The 20,248-nt window shown below is 37.1% G+C and overlaps 3 protein-coding genes and 1 long non-coding RNA gene across 8 annotated transcripts; 3 read left to right on the forward strand and 1 right to left on the reverse strand.

Moving 5' to 3' along the window:
- Positions 1–644: 644 nt before the first annotated feature.
- Positions 645–7,041, forward strand: LOC145547597 (uncharacterized). 3 transcript variants are annotated; one of them, XM_081597230.1, is made up of 5 exons: positions 1,476–4,192; positions 4,260–4,311; positions 5,316–5,551; positions 5,772–5,956; positions 6,066–7,041. In XM_081597230.1, exons 1-5 carry the CDS (start codon positions 4,178–4,180, stop codon positions 6,832–6,834), a joined length of 1,257 nt encoding a protein of 418 aa, XP_081453356.1. In that variant the 5' UTR covers positions 1,476–4,177; the 3' UTR covers positions 6,835–7,041. The 3 variants fall into 3 exon arrangements, 2 of the variants coding, with proteins under 2 accessions (XP_081453356.1, XP_081453358.1); XR_014083890.1 differs by lacking the exons at positions 1,476–4,192; positions 4,260–4,311 and adding an exon at positions 645–1,284; XM_081597232.1 differs by lacking the exon at positions 4,260–4,311.
- LOC103474118 (uncharacterized) lies at positions 6,801–13,389 on the reverse strand. 3 transcript variants are annotated; one of them, XR_014083889.1, is made up of 13 exons: positions 12,515–13,389; positions 12,181–12,300; positions 11,709–11,956; positions 11,499–11,612; positions 11,321–11,398; positions 11,183–11,230; positions 10,985–11,110; positions 10,741–10,911; positions 9,737–10,161; positions 9,320–9,630; positions 9,066–9,244; positions 8,520–8,988; positions 6,801–8,054 (listed from the first exon to the last, which is right to left on the reverse strand). XR_014083889.1 is itself a non-coding variant. In XM_081597229.1 (9 exons), the coding sequence occupies exons 1-9, from the start codon at positions 12,657–12,659 to the stop codon at positions 10,082–10,084; spliced, it is 1,134 nt and encodes a 377-aa protein (XP_081453355.1). In that variant the 5' UTR covers positions 12,660–13,389; the 3' UTR covers positions 10,070–10,081. The 3 variants fall into 3 exon arrangements, 1 of the variants encoding a protein (XP_081453355.1); XR_014083888.1 differs by having other exon boundaries at positions 11,490–11,612; XM_081597229.1 differs by lacking the exons at positions 6,801–8,054; positions 8,520–8,988; positions 9,066–9,244; positions 9,320–9,630 and having other exon boundaries at positions 10,070–10,156; positions 11,490–11,612.
- Positions 13,390–13,955: 566 nt separating this feature from the next.
- LOC145547600 (uncharacterized) lies at positions 13,956–15,005 on the forward strand. Its single transcript, XR_014083891.1, has 3 exons — positions 13,956–14,200; positions 14,511–14,648; positions 14,760–15,005. It is a non-coding gene; the product is annotated as an uncharacterized LOC145547600 (long non-coding RNA).
- Positions 15,006–15,013: 8 nt separating this feature from the next.
- Positions 15,014–16,876, forward strand: LOC145547598 (uncharacterized). The gene is made up of 4 exons (XM_081597234.1): positions 15,014–15,355; positions 15,425–15,590; positions 15,684–15,808; positions 16,110–16,876. Exons 1-4 carry the CDS (start codon positions 15,290–15,292, stop codon positions 16,425–16,427), a joined length of 675 nt encoding a protein of 224 aa, XP_081453360.1. The 5' UTR covers positions 15,014–15,289; the 3' UTR covers positions 16,428–16,876.
- The last annotated feature ends 3,372 nt before the right edge of the window (positions 16,877–20,248 follow it).

A 20,248-nucleotide genomic window follows, 5' to 3' on the forward strand; every position in this document is an offset into this window, starting at 1 on the left:
ACCAAAGAACAGCTCAGCCAATCAGGTCCAAGTGACGCACAGACCCTATTACGTACAGTATTTGAATGTAGGATTTCATTTTTTTCAATGTAAAATTCTCTTTTCATCCTACATTGTGATCCTCGACCATTAAAGGAAAACCTATCTTTAATGGCTTTTGTTTTTTTTTTGTTTTGTTTTGTTGTTGTTTTTTTAAAGCATTTACCTGCAAGACAAAGAAAATGATTAGTGACCAAATGATCGCAGAAGTCCTACATTCAAGGACTCTGTTTCAGGCGGTCATTGACGTCAATCTGTGACGTGGGATTCGAGTTTTGATTTTGACTTTCGAGGACCACGTCACCAATGACTAGCTGAGCCAATCAGGTGAAGGTGACGCACAGTCCTTATTACACCTACAGTATTTGAATGTATTTTTTCGTTTTTTTGTTTTAAATGTAATTATTTTCAAAGCATCTCAATTTAAATAAGTCGTTAAAAGCTTATACACAGTAAAAATGCCAGTGTTAAAATCTCAGGTGTAGTGTTAAATAAAGAGTGTGAGTGTTGTTTTAACATCACACAGCTTTAAAATAACACTGCCATTGTAACTTCCGTCATATTTGCGTTGTTAAATTGCAGTGTTAATTGGCTAGTGTTATGGCAAGCCGTTTTAACATAAATTCGGTTTCGTTTGACTATCCGTAATTAGATTCCAGATATCTAAAAATGCATTTTGACTAGACAAAACTACATTTTGACTATCCGGAATGGTAATTTAAGATATCTTTATTTACATTCTGACTAGTAAGAATAATAATTCAAGATATCTTCAATTACATTTTGACTAGTCAAAATTCCTTTCTAGATATCCCCAATGACGTCGCCGGATTCGTCATTGGAAGGGTCAGACATCCGTTAATGTAATTTAAGATATCTGGAACGTAATTATGACTAGTCAGAATTACAATTTTAGATATCTGAAGTAAGACATTGCGTGTAAGCCCCTCTTTGTCTGTACTGAGCTGTCCAAACAATTGCCTGAACATTCAATGGCGCTGGCAGTTTTGGACAAAATTGTAAGAAAATGCCACAATATAGAAAGAGCTCTTCAGTATGGGATATACGGAGAGCGGGAAAATCGTGTACTTGAGGAATGCTTAAGAAATTTGCTAAGAATTTCTGATTTACTTTCTGCCGACACACACAATGCCCTGAAAAACGGCTTAGAAGAGCTGAAGGTGCTACTGTCGACCCATGTCCAAGCTGGAACTGGGGGATATTCCGCAGCTCGGGCCAGTTCAGGTAATAACCAGATGTGGTTTTTATGTAGCCGGGGCATATTGTCCCGCCCGAAGGTGTGCTGCTGCGCCCTCTTCCTCTTGCCCATATATGGAAGACGCTGTGGCGGAGCGCAGCTGGCTTGTTAGGGAGACAGGTAATCGGCATCTACATTTAAAAGCGAGTAGATCGCTGAGGAGATCAGATGAGGCAAAAATGTTAGTAAATACTTTTGTTAAAATCCATAGTTCTGAAAATATTAGTGAAGAAGGAAAAAAAGGAAGGCAAAAGACAATATTGGAGAACAAGAATTTATTGCAACAAATGGAAGATACAAATGATCCATTGAATATGTCTTTTACAATAAATGAGCTAAATAGGGCACTCAAAAAATTTAAGCTATCAGCTCCAGGAAAAGATCAAATTTGTTATGTTATGGTTAGTAATTTAAGTGAGTCTTCTAAAAATATTTTATTAGAAATGTATAACAGGATATGGGAGGACGGGGAACTACCAAAAAGTTGGAAGGAAGCGGTGATTATTCCAATCCGAAAACCAGGGAAAGATGAATCCAAACCAGAAAATTATCGGCCGATAGCGTTAACATCCAACTTATGTAAGATAATGGAGAGAATGATAAATGAAAGATTAACATATTATATAGAAAAGAAGGGACTTATATCGTCTTATCAGAGTGGTTTCAGGAGAGGGAGAAGTACAATGGATCCAGTTTTATGTTTAGAGCATGAAATTAGAAAGGCTCAAGTGAACAAAGAGAGTGTTGTGGCAATATTTTTGATATTGAGCGAGCATATGATATGATGTGGAGGGAAGGATTATTAATTAAAATTAGAATAATGGGTATAAATGGTCATATGTTTAGATGGATCAAAAATTTTCTAGAAGGAAGACAAATACAAGTGAGGATAGGGAAGGATTATTCTGAGAGTATGAATATAGAAAATGGGACACCACAGGGTAGTATAGTAAGTCCGTTATTGTTTTCAGTGGTAGTTAATGATATGTTTAAAGAAGTAGAGGGTGGAATGGGATTTTCACTTTTTGCTGATGATGGAGCAATGTGGAAAAGAGGAAGAAATTTAGAATTTATTGTTAAAAAGCTTCAGGGAGCAATTTTAGCTGTAGAAAAATGGTCGTATAAATGGGGTTTTAAACTTTCTGTAGAGAAAACTAAAATAATGGTTTTTACAAGGAAAAGAGTTTATGGAAAAACTAAATTAAAATTATATGGACAGGATTTAGAAAGAGTTAAACAATTTAAATTTCTTGGAATGTGGTTTGATGAAAGAATGACATGGGGAGTGCATATTAAGAAAATAATTGATAAATGTAGGAAAGTATTAAATATAATGAGGTGTTTAGTTGGAACGGAGTGGGGAGCTGATAGAAAATCATTAAAAGCAATTTACACTGGGTTAATTAGGTCAGTCTTGGATTATGGATGTATAGTTTATAATTCAGCAGCAGATTCAAACCTCCATAAGTTGAATATTATTCAACATCAGGCTTTAAGATTATGTACCGGTGCTTTTAAAACATCTTCAACAGCAGCTTTACAGGTTGAAATGGGAGAAATGCCTCTTAAACTTAGAAGGGATCAATTATCCTTAAATTATTGGTCAAATCTACAGGGACAAAGAAATGATCATCCAACATTAGAAGTACTTAAACATGGCTGGGAAAAGGAAAAGAAACAATTAAAGAGCTTTGGATGGATAATAAACTCTAAAGTCAATGAAATTAATTTAAATCAGTTAGATACATGTCAGGCAATTCCATTATCTGCGGTTCCACCTTGGATACTTCCTGATGCTGAGGTTGATTTTTCTTTTTTAGAAAAGAACAAAGATAAATTTAACAATATGAATAGATATATAATACAAGAACACTTAAATGAATATTATAACTATATACAAATCTACACAGATGCATCAAAAAATACAGCTAATAAGGTAGGGATAGCATTTATTGTGCCACAGTTTCAAATTAAAGTAGGAAAAAGGATTAGTGATGGAGTCTCGGTGTATACAGGAGAAATGCTTGCCTTGCTATTAGCAGTTCAATGGGTGGAAGAGGTAAGACCAGTAAAATCAATTATTTGCTCAGATTCTAGTTCTTCGTTATTCAGTTTGCAAAATAATAAATCAGATAGTAGACCAGATATATTAATTGAAATACGACAAACACTTTATAGAATCAATATGATGGGGCTAACGGTAAATTTTGTTTGGGTTCCAGCTCATCATGGGGTTAAGGGGAATGAAATGGCAGACAGAATGGCTAAAGAGAGTACTAATCGGGTGAGGATAGATATTAATGTTAGTTTTAATATAACAGAAATAAAGAGTATAATTAAACAAAAACAAGAGAGAGGTGGCAAAAGTTATGGGAAGAAGAAAAGAAAGGAAGGTGGTTATATAAAATTCAAAAGAATATTGGTCAAATGAGAAGAACAGAAAGAATAAGGAGAGAAGAGATAATTATTTCACGGTTTAGAATCGGACATACTGGACTAAATAGGTCATTATTTTTGATAGGGAAACATCAGACAGGGAAATGTGACTGCGGGGAAGATGAGACAGTGGAACATGCTATTTTGAGCTGTAGGAATTATTTGATGCAAAGAAATAAATTAATTAGAAACCTTAGTAGTATGAAAATGAAATTTGATATTGTTGATTTATTACAAAAAGATTCAGGAAGTAGAGGATATGAGGCCTTATTTTATTTTCTTAAACAGTGTAAGTTGTTTAATAGGATATAGTTTTTTTTTTTTTTTTTTGTCATGTGGTCCACACTCCTTACCAGTTGGTGGCGGTAATGCTTACCTAAAGTTTCTTGCCAACCGCCATTAAATTTCAACTAGAAGAAGAAGAAGGAGATCAGATGCAGGCTGATGACTCGTACAAAGGTATGTTTAACATTGATCGTGAGGTGGGTTTAGAATTGATGTCTGATTCCGCCACTGATGGTTATAGGAAACGCACTTAGTGACGTCGAGCGCCATTTACTGGTTTCACTTTAGAGAAGGTACGAACCGTTTCTTATTTTTCTGGCTGCTTAATGTTCTTGTCTAACTTGATTTCTTTTGTGTGTAGGTTGGCCTGCTACTGTTTCAGTTTTTGATTTGTTTCAATTTCATTTCTTTGTTTTACTTTTGTTACCTTAGATGGTTATTGTTGATTTAAAAGAACTTTCCTTGTGTTGCTGTTGTTTAGGGAAAGGGAGTTTCTATTGTGGCCTCCTGGCTTGTTTTAAACTGGGACCTATGCTGTCCCTGGGTCCTAGGCTGTTTTATTTAGATTGAGACCAGTGGAAGGGGAGTTTTTTCCTTTTCTTTGTATTCACCAGGAATTGTTGTGAGTGTGCTTTTGTTGGGGAACACTCGGGTGTATTTAGTTGTATTTGTGTTTTCTTTATTATTCCTCCCCCTAACCGTCTAATTTTATTTAATCAGGTTTTAAATATTCTTCAGCTTTAAGGATCTCAGGACCAGCATAGACTCCCACTTTTAGAGTGGTCATTTGGTAAATAAAATAAAGTGACTATTTATTTTTGCTCAACTTTGTGAATTCAATAAACTGTTTGTAATCTGCAGCAGTGCCTCTGTCTATATTTACAAACTTATCTGTGTGATCTGGTAAAAAGAGGGTTTAGAGCGGTACTCAAGGTCACATTTATACTGTGATAAAGCTGTCTGCCTCTTCGGAAATGATAATAAAGCCAGTCAGCTCTCGATTTTGACATGCTAGACGGCACCAGGCATTATAGCGCCCTCCTTTAGCTCCTCTGAAAATAAAAGCGTACCTCCGGTTTTGTGATTCACGCTTTAATTGGCTTTCCAGCGTCTATAAAAGTTTAAAGCTTAGTCTTCATGCAACAGGAAATTATGTATGCCAAAATAAGTTTATACATTGTGTGAAATGCATTGTGTCACCATTAGGAGACAAAGGGATACGTAGAGGGTAGACAGAGGAAAACGGATGTATAATGTAAACATTATGCTGAGGCGTTTGAATATGATTCTATTTTAGGTGGTCGAGGGAGACCGACTATTCATATTACAAGAGAACAGATCGACTTTCTTCTGGCCCAAGGACACGCGGTCAACAGGATGGCAAACATCTTGGGATGCTCAGCATCATTTCTTTATAAGAAGTCCAAAGCACTTGGTGTACCAATAAGAGGAAGGCTGGCTGCAGTGACTGATGAAGACCTTGAAACTAATATCAGACAACTTCAATCCCTGTATCCAAATTCTGGGACTGAGGTATGGAATCTGAATATATTGCTTCTGAACAAATGTATGTAATATGTTCAACAGTGGTGGTGCAGAATACTAATTATTTAATGTTAAGTGTCACAAATGATGATGCATTTTATAACCAGATGTGAAATCTGAAACCTATATTTTGTAAAAGATTACTTTCAAAATGTAAAATTGTGTGGTGGTTTGAAATGGTAAGACCACATGTCCTTCATTGAACCAGATTATGCGAGGCTTGTTAAATGCACGAGGACTGGTGGTTCCACGGCGTAAGGTCCGTGAGATGATGGCTCGAATCAACCCAATGGCCACTGCAAGGAGGTGGAGCAGCGCAGTGACTCGACGTGTCTATCATGTGCCGTATCCCAACAGTTTATGGCATATTGATGGCAACATGCGTCTCATAAGGTATCTGAAAATATCAAGGATGTATTTCAAGAGTAATTTTTAAAATCTAAATTCACTATACACATTTGCATACATTATTCCTTATACATTTTTTTGTATTTCCATTTAGGTGGGGCTTTGTGGTCCATGGTGGCATCGATGGATGTTCTCGCTTAATTACTTACTTGAACTGTAGCACAGACAATCGCGCCTCAACAGTGCTATTTCATTTTCTCAAGGCAACAGGACTCTATGGCTTACCTTCTAGAGTGAGGTCAGATCATGGTGGTGAGAATGTGCAAGTGGCTCTGGTGATGAACCTTCTACAGGGCATTGAACGTCGGAGTCATATCACTGGGGAATCCATCCATAATCAGAGAATAGAGCGTCTTTGGAGGGATGTGTTTTTACATGTTCTTGAACCATTTTACAGCATGTTTTATAATCTTGAAGATTCAGCCCTCTTGGATCCCAGCGACGATGTGCACAAACTTTCTCTTCACATAGTTTTTCTTCCTGAGATTCAAAGCCGACTAGAACAATTCAGGAAAGCATGGAACCACCATTCCTTGCGTACAGAAAACAACAAAACACCAACACAAGTCTGGACTGAACGGATGTTGGCAAACATGAGTGCCAACAGCACAGCAACTAACAACGTGTTTGGTGAAAATTCCAACGTACCAGAGACTCTTGAAGAACTTCTGCAGCAGCATGGCCTTCGGCCCCCACCAACCACTGATGCTGAGCAGGTCCCTAGTGTAATTGTAGAACCTCCTCAAACCAGGCTCAGTCAGCAGCAACTTCAATCAGTTAATCATGCAGTTAATCATATTTCTGATCTGAAGGTGAAATACCAGGCCTGTTGTGCAGAAATTGCAAATGCTTTATTGATTTAAATACATGTCACTATGTTTGAGAAGGAGTGACAAACATTAAGAACATTTGATCAAATACATTGTTCTTAAGATACAAATAAAACTTGGAATTAACATGAGTAGGTAACCTTACAGATGTAATTATAAAATGTTAAGGTGTTTAAAGACATGACAAATTAAATATGCATTCTGCAGGAAAAATAAAAATTCTACTTTTGAAAATGTTCATGTATAAATGACTAGTGTGTCTCACCCCCATTTTCAAATGCATCTTTTGGACCCTTTAAGGTTCTTTAGAATTTTATTTTGTTTTTAATCCAAATTAGCAGTGTTCATTGCATGAACTAGAACCATTACAAAAGATTAAACTACAAAGGCCATTTACACAGCAAAAAATAAATAAAAAATCTTACCAAAGATTTTCCAGTGCAAAAATATTTCTACACTTCAAGTAAGACACAGGTAAGATATAAGTAACTTTTCATCAATATATGAGCTTGTTATAAGTCACTTTTTCCTTAATATTGACGAAAAAGGACTAATTACATTAGCAGATTATTTCACTTGTAGCAAGGGAAAGATGTCCAGTTAGAAGTGAAATTAATATACCAATGTAAGTACTACTTTTTCATTAATACTAAATTTTTGACTTAAAACAAGCTCATATCTAGATGAAAAGTTGCATGTAAGTTAGTTTTATCTTAAGTGTACTAAGATATTTGCACTAGAAAATAGTCCAAAAATACTTGATAAGACCTTTTGTTTTTGCAGTGTGGCTCAAAGATACACCTTTAAATTTGTGTAACCAAAAAGTGGTTAAAAGAGACATCTATTTGCAAAAAAAAAAAAAAAATGCAAATACTGTATTTACATTTCAATATCTTCCTAGTTTGGCCATTACATTACCTTTACTATAACTTGCTTTAAAACACTTAACTTTTCAAAACATTCCAACTCTTTTTTTTTAAAGAACTGCTTATTACACTTATTAGCTGATTATGCAACACCAAAGGTAGGTGACTGCAGCACCCCCTCTTTCATGTACTTTGTGAAAGACTCATAGTCTGAGTGTACAGGAAGGCGGAGTACTATAAGGCAAGTATTTGCTTCTGTGAAGACTTTGTTAGCCTCATGGAGAAATTCAATTTGTGGACGATGGGGAAAGCCCAGTGGAGGCACCGTGGATGCTCCGGAAGCAAACTCCAGTATCATTTCAAGGGTAACGGGACTGCATTCTCCTTCTGAAAGACAAAATGTTGAAATTATGACCTTTGATATAAGGTATCCAGTTTGTACTTTTAAAGACATGGAAGAAAATGTGTTAAATGTCTGTCCATGTTCCTCCTCAGTCTTGTTATATTGGCGATGACAATGCATTTCTTGTTAGTAAATATAAATCAAAACATTTTGAAGACGAACCATGACTAAGCATGATCATTGTAAATAGTATGTTAAAGTATGCATTTATACAACAAATTACCCATTATATATTCACTGATAAAAGACAATTTCTACGGCAGCTTAAGAAAATGACTTTCCAGGAAAGAGACATTTCTAGCAATTGAACTGTTTTTGGTCCTGTCAGTCATTTAAAAAACCTGCTTCTATACTCAAACTATGATTGTTTCTTTTTGGACAGTGATGATAAATTGGGTCACAAAATCTAATTGATACTGGTTGTGGTTAAAGTATCACAATAAATGTACCTTCAATATCCACCAACCAGTCTCTCCAGTAGCATATGGTTTGATTTTCTATCCTCCTTTTATTGCTGCCTTGCACAGAAAAACACACTTGGAAAAGTGTGCACAGGTCCCGTGCCGAGAGTGGTTTCTCCTCACAGACAAACAATTCATGAAAGACTGCAGGGTTTTTCTGAATCTCATCTAGCACATTGAGAGTCTTCAAACCTTCCACAAACCTTTTAAGAAATGAGAATATGGTCATACTTTAGAATACAAGATTTCTAATGGAAAAAGTTAGGATGGCCATTACATTAATGGCCGAGTGTGCAGTGCACACTCGGCCATTTACAAAGAAGTCTGCAGCAGATTGCACAAGGGAGTCCCTCTCTTCCAGAGTAGTTACACGCCTTAATGCTCCAACAATGCTCAGAGTATCTGCTGCCTGCATAATGGCTTCGTTTGCCTCCACGACTGTGTTTGCATCCTGAATCTAAAACGAAAAAAAATTATGTGAAACAGAATTTAAGCTTATGATCAATATTCAAAATGCTTAAAATTGTGACTAACTTTGATCAACTGCTCTCTGAATGAATGGTTAACAACTTCCTCAACCAGGGTAGGTTGAGACAATGTGCCACAAATGTGGTCATACAATCTTTGAGAGAAGAAATGTGGTCCAATGCCTCCATGCACCAAACAGACCGATATCATTTTTCCAATACAGTTGTACATTTTTGACTCCAACGCTAAAGAAAAAAAAAAGTTACTTGACAGTTTCCAACCTTAAGAATTGGGAAAAATAAATAAATAATAATACTGACCACTAGTGTCCAAAGCTAGATGGCGGTCATTCTCGTGCCCCTCAAAGACATTAGATTGATGAATTGCCCTCATTAACAGTCTTAGATATTCTCGTGTGGGACCACCATCATCAACTGCCCCTTCAGCGCTGCCCTCCTCATCCACAAAAATAACATCCAGTTTTGCTGCTGGATCAAAACGGCGTCTTCTGAAGGCATGCAGGCTACATTCTAAAATCCTGTCCCTGCACACATTTATTTGGTTGCTTGTAGGACAGAAAGTCATATCAACCTTGCTGTATAGTTTTGTTAATATGGTCTGAAGATCTGTCCTGCAAAAAGAAAATCTATTTTATTGTGCATTGTTTGAGTAAACAATGGTTTGAAACTGTCAAAACTAATTACAAAAGACAGCCAGAATATGCAATTTTGACTCACTCATCCAAAGGCAACTCTGGTGGATGTTGTGGAGACTCAGGTGGCTCTTCTTGGTCTTCCAGTATAATTATAGGTAGCTCAGTAAATGGAGAAGCTGGTGCCTGTTCCTCAATGGTTATCACATGTGGAGTTAGGTTAGAGTGGGAGGAGAGGGGCTGCCTTGAGACTGCAACCAAAGAAACTCCAGAAGACGGCAAAATTGGTTGTACTTGAGTGGAGGGCTGGGACACAGGTGCCCGGGAGGAGAACGAAGTTGATGTTTCTGAGGAATTGGGCATGGTCGACAGCACTTGAGGAGATGTTGGGGCCAGTGGTGCCTGGGCTGACAAAGATGTCAGTGCTTGGTCAGAAAGCAATGTCTGTAGGCTTAGGACAGAAGACAGTGACTGGTCCAGCACTCCATTCGCCTGAACTGGACACCTTTCCTAAGCAAAATAAAACAAAAATCTAGTCATGTCAAATTCAATTTTATTTATGAAGCACTTTAAAAACAGATATTAATTGCACCAAAGGTCTATACAGTTTTCATGAAGCACAGACAAAAACACAAATTAATACAGACAAGTAAATTACCATGTCAGGCCTTACAAAAAGTCAAAGAATAAAAATTAGTTTTAATGAGCAATATGAAGTGTTCCAGAATACGGACAGATCTAATGCTCCACAGAATAGGAGCAGTGACAGCGAATACTGCTCCTATTCGCCGCCACTCAGTCTGGTCCCAGGAATATGTAAGAGTAATTTATTATTTGACATAAGTGTTCTAGAAGTGGAATGGTTGTGAAGGTCTTGAAAAAAATCTGGGGCTATGCCATGTAAAGTTTTAAAAAAAACAATTAAATCAACCTGATAACAAACTGGTAGTCAATGCAGAGAAGTTGATACTGGTGTCACATGCTCTCGTTTCTGGGATCCAGTCAAAAGTCTAGCTGTGGCCTTTTGAAACATTGTGGGGAAAAAAAAATACTGAGACATTGTATGGGATTTGGACTTAATTACTTTACCTGAATATCTAAAGTTGAGATCCAAAGCACGTACAGAGTGGTAGATGTTGTTATGTTGTTATCCATAAGTGAGCCTGACGAGGTACTCTCAATTGGTGTGGATGATGTTGCTTGTTGAACACTGAATATTTCACTTGCCATTTCATCTTGTCCGACAAAGTCAAACAAGACCTTTAAAAAAAGGGTAGTGCAATTTCAGTCACTTGAAAATAAATAATATACATGCTCTGAATTAACACATTACCTGAACTGGGTCAGACACATTGAAAGTTCTCTTTCTGATAAATCCATTCGGATATTTGAACTTCAACAGCAGTCCACTTGACGGTTCTTTATATTCTGCCAGTCGTTGCTGGCGAACTTCAATTGCCTAAAACATGAACACTAAAACCTGTAGGCAATCCATAAACCACTATCATCCTAACAACGTAATAGTTCTTACTTTTATGCGTCTTTCCTCCCAGGCCTTGTAACACTGTCTTCTCCTTTCCTGGTAGAAAAAATATGTGAGCAACAACAACAACAACAACAACAACAACAATAACAACAACAAATGATGATAACAAAAATGTTAAGTCACATTTTCTTGGTCTGCTAACAAAGACTCCTCATACTCTTTGTCTTGCTGGGACCGCAGAGATCGCCAATCTAGAAGTGTCTATTGTGAATACAGTACAGTGCTTGTTAAAGTCAACATCAGAAATAAGATATAAAACTAAAATGCATATATTGTTCTTCAAATGGTTGACCTGTTCTACCCCTAAATGTTGGCTGTTGGTGCTCTCAGCCTCTGGAGAGATATCCTGTATTTCTGGTGCAGTTGAGGGTTCTGGAAGCAAACTCCTGGACATTGCTGAGGTTGAGTAGGTTTCCTAGAGATGGCCAAGACATTTCAAATTATGGTTGAACACATTACTCTGGATATATCATACTACACAAAATAATTTTTGTGTACAAAATAACCATACCTGTGACACATCTGCTCTTGGTAGAATGTAAAGTCTGCTTTTGCCAACCTTTTCCTTCAACTCCCTCACAGAATTCACTTGTAATTTTTTAACCTTTCGTCCTTTTCCAGCTCTTGCCAACTCAAAGCCAACCAGATTTAGGCTGATGTGTGGGTAACTTTGACACACAAAGTTATTCAGTTCAGACAAGCTCCAATTCAGGTTAATTTTGGAGCTCCTGGTTCCTGTCCCCTCATGCACAGGGTTGCCTGAATAATCAATGGTGACAAAGCAATATTAAACACAATAACAAAGAACACTCCATTTAAGTTTGAACTCATCAGCCTACCAGATGACTTCTGGTGAAAGAGTAAAATTATCATGAAGTGGTGAATTAAAACCCAAATGGAGATGTTAAAAGCAAAAGTGCCTCCTTCTGTCACATTATGCGGGTATATGAAATAATCTCTTTCTTGAAAAAAAACATGCCCACCTAATCCATGGTTCTTCAGTCTTTCTACATCCGAGGGAGAAGGGAGAATGTCAATATTAGGACCAGAAAGCAAGAAAATATTTGTCTTCCACACAGGGCTTGGCCGCCTCCCAGCTGAGCCTGCAATGAACACAACAGAATCACAACATAGATGCACCAGATGCTAAGTGATATTCTAAGTCATATTTTATAAGGCGGAAGACAACTCCAGTGCCAACTAAATAGGCTACTTATAGTTTCCTAATTAATATTTCTTTATTCCACTAGCATGAAGCTAACGTAGTCTACCTGGAAAGCTACAGTTATATGAACCGACATCTGAACATCCACTTACCTTGACTTCGCTGCACTTGACGTCGAAAAAGTCTTCTTGTTGCAGATAATAAATTATCGGTATTTCTTAATTCATGTCGAGCACGAGCTGCAGCGCTGAATATTGTGTTAAAAACACGAGTATTTGAGCTGGACTGATCTGACATTGCTGACCACTGAATAGCCCAATCAAGTAGCCTAAAGCTAGAATGTCTTACGCACTGTCCGCCAAAATGCTACGTAAATTTATGACGTTTTGACTAGACAGAATACTAATTCAAGATATCAATAATGTCATTCTGACTAGTCAGAATGCCAATTTAAGATATCTTAAATGGAAAAGCTGAATAATTTAAGATATCTCTTATTCGTTTAAAGATATCTTAAAAGGAATTTTGACTAGTCAAAATTACAATTCAAGATATCTTTAATTTAGTTTTGTCTAGTCATTATTTGCTTTTAAGATATCTATAATTTAGTTTTCACTAGTCAAAATTAAATTTCTCCTATCCAAAAATACATTTAAGATATCTTGAATTATGGAGTAATTCGCGATATCTTTAATTAGAATTATGACTAGTCAAAATTAAAATTGAGATATCTTGAATTTACTTTATGACTAGTCGTAATTTAATTGTAGATATCTGAAATGTGTATTTCAGATAGTCAGTAATTCATTTTAGATATCTTGAATTGAAATCTCCATACAAGTCAATGGTAAATCTGACGTCATTTTGACTACTCAGAATGTAATTAGAGATATCTCAAATATGTATTTTGTCTAGTCGAAATATAATTAGAGATATCTTAAATCGCTAAAACGTCTAGTCATAAAACAATTTGAGATATCTGGAATGTAAGGGCGGTAAAACCGAATTTATGTTAAAACGGCTTGCCATAAAGGACTCTGTTTCAGGCTTTCATTGACGTCAATCTGTGACGTGGGATTCGGGTTTTGATTTTGCCATTCGAGGATCACGTCACCAAAGAACAGCTCAGCCAATCAGGTCCAAGTGACGCACAGACCTTATTACGTACAGTATTTCAATGTAGGATTTCATTTTTTTCAATGTAAAAATCTTATTTCATCCTGCATTATGATGCTTGAACATTGAGAAAGGATAACCTATCTTTAATGGCTGTTGTTTTGCTTTGTTTTGTTGTGTGTGTTTTGTTTTTTAAAGCATTTACCTGCAAGACAAAGAAAATGATTAGTGACCAAATGGTCGCAGAAGTCCTACATTCAAGGACTCTGTTTCAGGCGGTCATTGACGTCAATATGTGACGTGGGATTCGGGTTTTGATTTTGCCATTCGAGGATCACGTCACCAATGACTAGCTGAGCCAATCAGGTGAAGGTGACGCACAGTCCTTATTACACCTACAGTATTTGAATGTATTTTTTTGTTTTAAATGTAATTATTTTCAAAGCATATTTACGGCTAGCCACTAGGAAACGGATTCTGGCTGGCTAGCTAGCTCAACACTCTAGCTAAGTCTCTATAGCTGACAGAGTTAACGTGTTCAAAGTGATAGTGGAAGTGATAAAGGGTTGGTTTAAAATATCTGTAAGGTGTCAAAACTTGGACCGTGTCCTTTTTTTGTTATGCAGAAATGCTGGTTCAAGTGGAGTATCAGACAGTCCAGAAATGGGTTCGGGTTCCAGTGACAGATTACTGCTACGATTACTTTAAATTCATGCACGAGGGTAAGTTGAGTACTAATTATGTTGTTGTGGCAGCTGCCATTAAATTAAGTTAGCTTAAGGTAGTTTCTTTATCTCAAATCAGATCCAGAATGCTTATTAATTACTTTCATAAAAATGGTTATGTCAAATTTTGGTAAACTGTCTGCCAACAATATGGGCAACATTGAAGATGTGCAATTTCAACCACCAGTTCATTGTGTGAAAATGTTATTTTAAATATTTTCTAATTATGAATGTAATTAGCCCTTACCAGTTCTAACCATATGCTATAAATTAGCATGTTAAGATGAGTACTTTTGTTTCCTTCCAGTTCATGCTAAATTCAGTTTGGCAAGTGAAATCTGTGTAGACCTGAATGACTCTTTTGGAGTTGATGTGGATGCTGATATTTTTGATGAACTCCTGAGGTCTGCTACAGTATCTTTCAAAGTAGTCACTAAGCACTTTGGTAAGATTTAAAAACATTAAAACAATTGTTCCTTTTAATGCATTTTAAAAATATATAAATCAAAAGTTAATTTTAAGTTCTTTACTAATGAAGCTTCTAAACTTTATATAGTGGCCATCATTGATGAGAGTGAGGTAACAGACGCTTCCTTCAGTTCTGAAGATGGGTCAGTTGAGTCTCCAACCTCAAGCTCATCTTCTACAGTGATCACAGAGAACACTAAAGCACAGAGAAGACGACTGGCTGAAGGACCACCTGACAGTAAGATGGCAAAAGGTGTGAGTTGTCAAGATGGGAAATGGAATGATGATCCATTTTAAAATTCATAGCAGGATGACATGTGAAATCTGTTGCAGATTGTCTGTTCTGTGATAGGAGCATTTCTACGATCCTCAAAGTGGACAGGGCTACCTGGCCTATCGGTTGAAAACCATTCAGCGTAGCACTGCAAGTGACTTCAAGAGGAGCTTTAGGTGATGAGCTCATCAAGGTGGCCCGAAAACTCAGAGGGAGACCTCAACCATCTGATCTGCTGTTTGGTGATGGATGCAAAGAAGCAATGTCCACAATGAAGCATGCATCAAACCAGGATGTTAAGGAGAAAATGAAGGCAACATTTAAGCATAGACAGAATATGCTACATGATCTGGACCAGTCATCACTCATCACTGGATCACTTCCCAAGATTCTTGGATACACCAGGCTTGGTGAGAAGCTCTCAGATTTGATTAACTGAACTTTTGAATTGGGTTTTGATGGTATTTTTCTTCTGCTAGATTGAGCAGGACTTCATCATGCTCTTTGGAGAAGACATCTTGGAGAAGTTAATTGCAAGATGGCCAACGTTCTACAAACCGAAGGTCATCACTGTCAGCAAAAGCCTTCGACAGAGTGATCACCTGGATGACCTTCTGTCTGCTCAGGAGGAATCAACTGATTATGGTACATATTAATAGATAAATATGTTCAACAGTCTTTTCTATGTATACATTTTCATATGGTAATTCTACATGGTTTGTGTTATGATTTTATTAGAATGGGATAACAACTTGGCAGCCATTCTCCTGCTGGTTCATCTCTTGCCTCCAACCGCCAAAAGGAGGAAACATGTAAAAATTAGTGCAACTGAGGCGGCAGCTGATCGTGTTGTATGTTGTAAGGTATGTTTTTGACATGAATTGTGCTTCCCTTAAAGTAAATCAATCTCAGTTTTATAAACTGTATAATGTTAAATTATTATTTGCTGTTATTTGTATTATGAATTATGGGAGCATAATGGCACAAAGAATTGTATGAGCCCATTAGAAGCAATCTTTTCACTTAAGCTCACAACAGTTTCCTTGCAAGTCACATCCCCTTTTGTGGCATGTTCACAGCTAATGGAAGGTGAAAAGTGTTCTTAATTTGTTGCTTGAGAGAGACTAAAACTATTATTTCTAATGTGCTGTCTCTCAATCTTAGGTGGGGACAAGCATGGCGACATTTCTTGGCAAACTTGGATCTGCACAGCCGTTCCTCCTCTGCGTTGGAGAAAAGAAGAGCAGTATTCAGAAGTTTTACATCATTCTGGATCAGAAGCCCATTCCTTGTGTGGCACAGACTGCAGTGGCTGCCTTCGATGAACTGTTTAAGGCGCACTTTGTGTTTGCCGTGTCCTACGATGCAGCCCTCCTCAACTTCTACACATTCGTCCAAACAACAGTTTATGGGATTGATGTGGCAACAACAAAGGAGAACCCCAGAGTCAAGGAAATCAGAGTGAGAATTAACAACACTTAAATATATCAACATGTTACATTTGTAAGGTTCAGCAGAGAAATTCTTGGAATCTTTTTCAGCATTTGAAATTTAGTCATTCTTTGTATCCAGGGCACAAATTGCATTTGAAATGCGGGGAACACAGCTGTTCACCTGTTTTTTACGCACATTCTGGGTTCAAGTAGCACTTGATGAAAGCACATGGAGACACTATTGCCATAGATTCTGTTTATGTGGACAATGTTGGTACAGATAGTGTTGAGACTGATGATCATCTGAATGCTTTCATAATAGAGATGATGTGTTTGCTGTTATTTGTGTCTTTGATCTGATATATTATCAGACTTATGACAGGCAGTTTTCAGCTGATAATGATGAAAGAACATATATTGTGCCCCACTGCTGTTTTGTATAAGCTGTGCATTGAAGGTCTGTAATACTGAAATGGGTTTAATAAAAGGTAAACTTTCCATTTCTGTGTATTGTTTTGAATATTTTCCCATTGGATTTGGTTGATATTGACACCTTGTGGGGTCAATCATTTACCTTTTTAACACCACATTGTTTTGTGATCAACACTACACTGGTGTTACTTTTAACATTATATTTTAACACTAACACTGTTGTTATGTTAATGTGACACTCGGTATTGTTTAAAATTAACAATGTCTGGTGTTAATTTAACAAAAAAATGGGTGTCAATCTTTTAACACTTTCGAAAGTGTTACTTTAACACCAGCTGACTTGGACACATATACACACTTTGTTGGTGTCAAAATTAACACTGTGGGTGTTAATTCAACACTGGAATTTTTACTGTGTACATTATGAGTATATAGTTATACATTTTATAAACTAGTAGAATATTTTCTTCTTTTTTTTTTACAAATATTGAAAAGGCAACGAAAAGACAAAGTGGCTAAATTATCACAGATGACCTGCATTCAAAGACGGTATATAAATACTATGATGACGATTTAAATATTTATTGCTATATATCTACATCAAATTTCTATTTCACATGTCATATGACTATTAAAGGTTTAGTCACATGACAGATTGCTGTCAGTAAAAACAATGACCTGCTCTTACAGGCCCAGTCTTTCTCTGCTGCCCCCTCTCTTCCCTAGGGGGCAGTAGAGAACAACATGTAGGCGCTGGGAGGAAGAAGAGCGAGAAAAGTGTCCGGTTGTTGTGGGGAGCGCAGTGTGTTAGTTTTAGGGAAGTTAGCTGTTCGTTGTACTTGTTCAAAAGAGGAATAAAGTTCTTAAAGCATTCATCTGCCTCCTCCTTGCTTTTTCCCGCCAGGGGAGCAGAAACGATAGGAGCTTGTTAACAGCGAACGAGCCGAAATAGAGACCAGCCCGTTTAAAACCAGCCTCTGATTGGACTCTGAGCCTTTCAGAGTCCACACATCCGCCTTTTCATACACGTCCAAAGACCCGGACTAAAATTCTCTTTTCATCCCGCATTGTGATGCTCGTAAATTAAGGAAGGATAACCTATCCTTAATGGCTTTTGTTTTTACGAGCATTTACCTGCGATCCAAGAAAATTATTAGTGACCAAATGACCGCAGAAGGCTTACATTCAAGGACTCTGCATCAGGCGGTCATTGACGTCAATCTGTGTCATGTGATTCGGGTTTTGATTTTGCCATTCGAGGATCACGTCACCAATGACTAGCTGAGCCAATCAGGTGAAGGTGACGCACAGACCTTATTACGTAGAGTATTTGAATGTAGGATTTCATATTTTTTTCAATGTAAAATTCTTATTTCATACTGCATTATGATGCTTGAACATTGAGAAAGGATAACCTATCTTTAATGGCTGTTGTTTTGCTTTGTTTTGTTGTGTGTGTGTTGTTTTTTAAAGCATTTACCTGCAAGACAAAGAAAATGATTAGTGACCAAATGATCGCAGAAGTCCTACATTCAAGGACTCTGTTTCAGGCTTTCATTGACGTCAATCTGTGACGTGGGATTCGGGTTTTGATTTTGCCATTCGAGGATCACGTCACCAAAGAACAGCTCAGCCAATCAGGTCCAAGTGACACACAGACCCTATTACGTACAGTATTTGAATGTAGGATTTCATTTTTTTAATGTAAAATTCTCTTTTCATCCAGCATTGTGATCCTCGACCATTAAGAAAGGATAACCTATCTTTAATGGCTTTTGTTTTTTTGTTTTGTTTGTTTGTTGTTGTTTTTTTAAAGCATTTACCTGCAAGACAAAGAAAATGATTAGTGACCAAATGATCGCAGAAGTCCTACATTCAAGGACTCTGTTTCAGGCGGTCATTGACGTCAATATGTGACGTGGGATTCGGGTTTGATTTTGCCATTCGAGGATCACGTCACCAAAGAACAGCTCAGCCAATCAGGTCCAAGTGACGCACAGACCTTATACGTACAGTATTTGAATGTAGGATTTCATTTTTTCAATGTAAAATTCTTATTTCATCCTGCATTATGATGCTTGAACATTGAGAAAGGATAACCTATCTTAATGGCTGTTGTTTTGCTTTGTTTTGTTGTGTGTTTTGTTTTTAAAGCATTTACCTGCAAGACAAAGAAAATGATAGTGACCAAATGATCGCAGAAGTCCTACATTCAAGGACTCTGTTTAAGGCTTTCATTGACGTCAATCTGTGACGTGGGATTCGGTTTGATTTTGCCATTCGAGGATCACGTCACCAAAGAACGCTCAGCCAATCAGGTCCAAGTGACGCACAGACCCTATTACGTACAGTATTTGAATGTAGGATTTCATTTTTTCAATGTAAAATTCTCTTCATCCTGCATTGTGATCCTCGACCATTAAGAAAGGATAACCTATCTTTAATTGCTTTTGTTTTTTTGTTTTGTTTGTTGTTGTTTTTTAAAGCATTTACCTGCAAGACAAAGAAAATGATTAGTGACCAAATGATCGCAGAAGTCCTACATTCAAGGACTCTGTTTCAGGCGGTCATTGACGTCAATATGTGACGTGGGATTCGAGTTTTGATTTTGCCATTCGAGGATCACGTCACCAATGACTAGCTGAGCCAATCAGGTGAAGGTGACGCACAGTCCTTATTACACCTACAGTATATGAATGTGTTTTTTTGTTTTAAATGTAATTATTTTCAAAGCATCTCAATTTAAAGAAGTCGTTCAAAGCTTATACACGGTAAAAATGCCAGTGTTAAAATCTCAGGTGTAGTGTTAAATAAAGAGTGTGAGTATTGTTTAACATCACACAGCTTTAAAATAACACTGCCATTGTAACTTCCGTCATATTTGCGTTGTTAAATTGCAGTGTTAATTGGCTAGTGTTGCTTAATCCCCGCCTCTGCGTAACGGCTGCAGAGTACTTTCTACTTTCTGTCGTCTCGCACCAGTCACTCGATCGGTACGGCTTCTTTTCGCACACTAAAGGTAAGCTAAATATCCATACATGACTATTGTTTCGTTGGAAATGTGCTTTTTAGTTTGTGACTTCAACAAATGCACTATATTTAACCTATTTTGCATGGAAAATCACCAAATTCAAGGTCCGCTGTTTGCCAAATCTAGGCGAACGGTAAATTGAATTCTGTTATATTTGATTGTCATTTTAAACCATGAATAAGTGGTATTATTTGAAATATTGGCGATAAAAAAAGCTAACATTGCAAACTGTTGGCCTCTGAGAGGATGTGGGATTTTTTTTATTCCCTCGCGAAGTTGTTCGTTACGTCGAGCAATGAAGTGTTGGTAGGTAAGAGTAAAGCTAAACTTTGAGAGGGAACGCAAAAGAGAGCGGAAAAAATCCCCATGTCCCCTAGAGGCTCCGTAGACTATACCAGTAGCAAAGC

The sequence above is a fragment of the Poecilia reticulata genome, chromosome 16, assembly GCF_904066995.2.
Source record: "Poecilia reticulata chromosome 16, P_reticulata-male-v2, whole genome shotgun sequence".
Taxonomy (NCBI): Eukaryota; Metazoa; Chordata; class Actinopteri; order Cyprinodontiformes; family Poeciliidae; genus Poecilia; species Poecilia reticulata.

What these genes read in the sequence shown, in the direction of transcription:
- LOC145547597 (XM_081597230.1), top strand. An exon ending in ATCCAAATTCTGGGACTGAG is followed by an intron (nt 5,552 to 5,771) that starts GTATGGAATCTG and finishes TCATTGAACCAG; the next exon opens with ATTATGCGAGGCTTGTTAAA. An exon ending in GGCAACATGCGTCTCATAAG is followed by an intron (nt 5,957 to 6,065) that starts GTATCTGAAAAT and finishes ATTTCCATTTAG; the next exon opens with GTGGGGCTTTGTGGTCCATG.
- LOC103474118 (XM_081597229.1), bottom strand. Translation starts at nt 12,659, where the DNA reads ATGTCAGATCAGTCCAGCTCAAATACTCGTGTTTTTAACACAATATTC. An exon ending in TCAAGTGCAGCGAAGTCAAG is followed by an intron (nt 12,301 to 12,514) that starts GTAAGTGGATGT and finishes TGTTCATTGCAG; the next exon opens with GCTCAGCTGGGAGGCGGCCA. An exon ending in AACATTTAGGGGTAGAACAG is followed by an intron (nt 11,399 to 11,489) that starts GTCAACCATTTG and finishes TATTCACAATAG; the next exon opens with ACACTTCTAGATTGGCGATC.
- LOC145547598 (XM_081597234.1), top strand. Translation starts at nt 15,290, where the DNA reads ATGATCTGGACCAGTCATCACTCATCACTGGATCACTTCCCAAGATTC. An exon ending in TCTTGGATACACCAGGCTTG is followed by an intron (nt 15,356 to 15,424) that starts GTGAGAAGCTCT and finishes TTCTTCTGCTAG; the next exon opens with ATTGAGCAGGACTTCATCAT. An exon ending in ATCGTGTTGTATGTTGTAAG is followed by an intron (nt 15,809 to 16,109) that starts GTATGTTTTTGA and finishes TCTCAATCTTAG; the next exon opens with GTGGGGACAAGCATGGCGAC.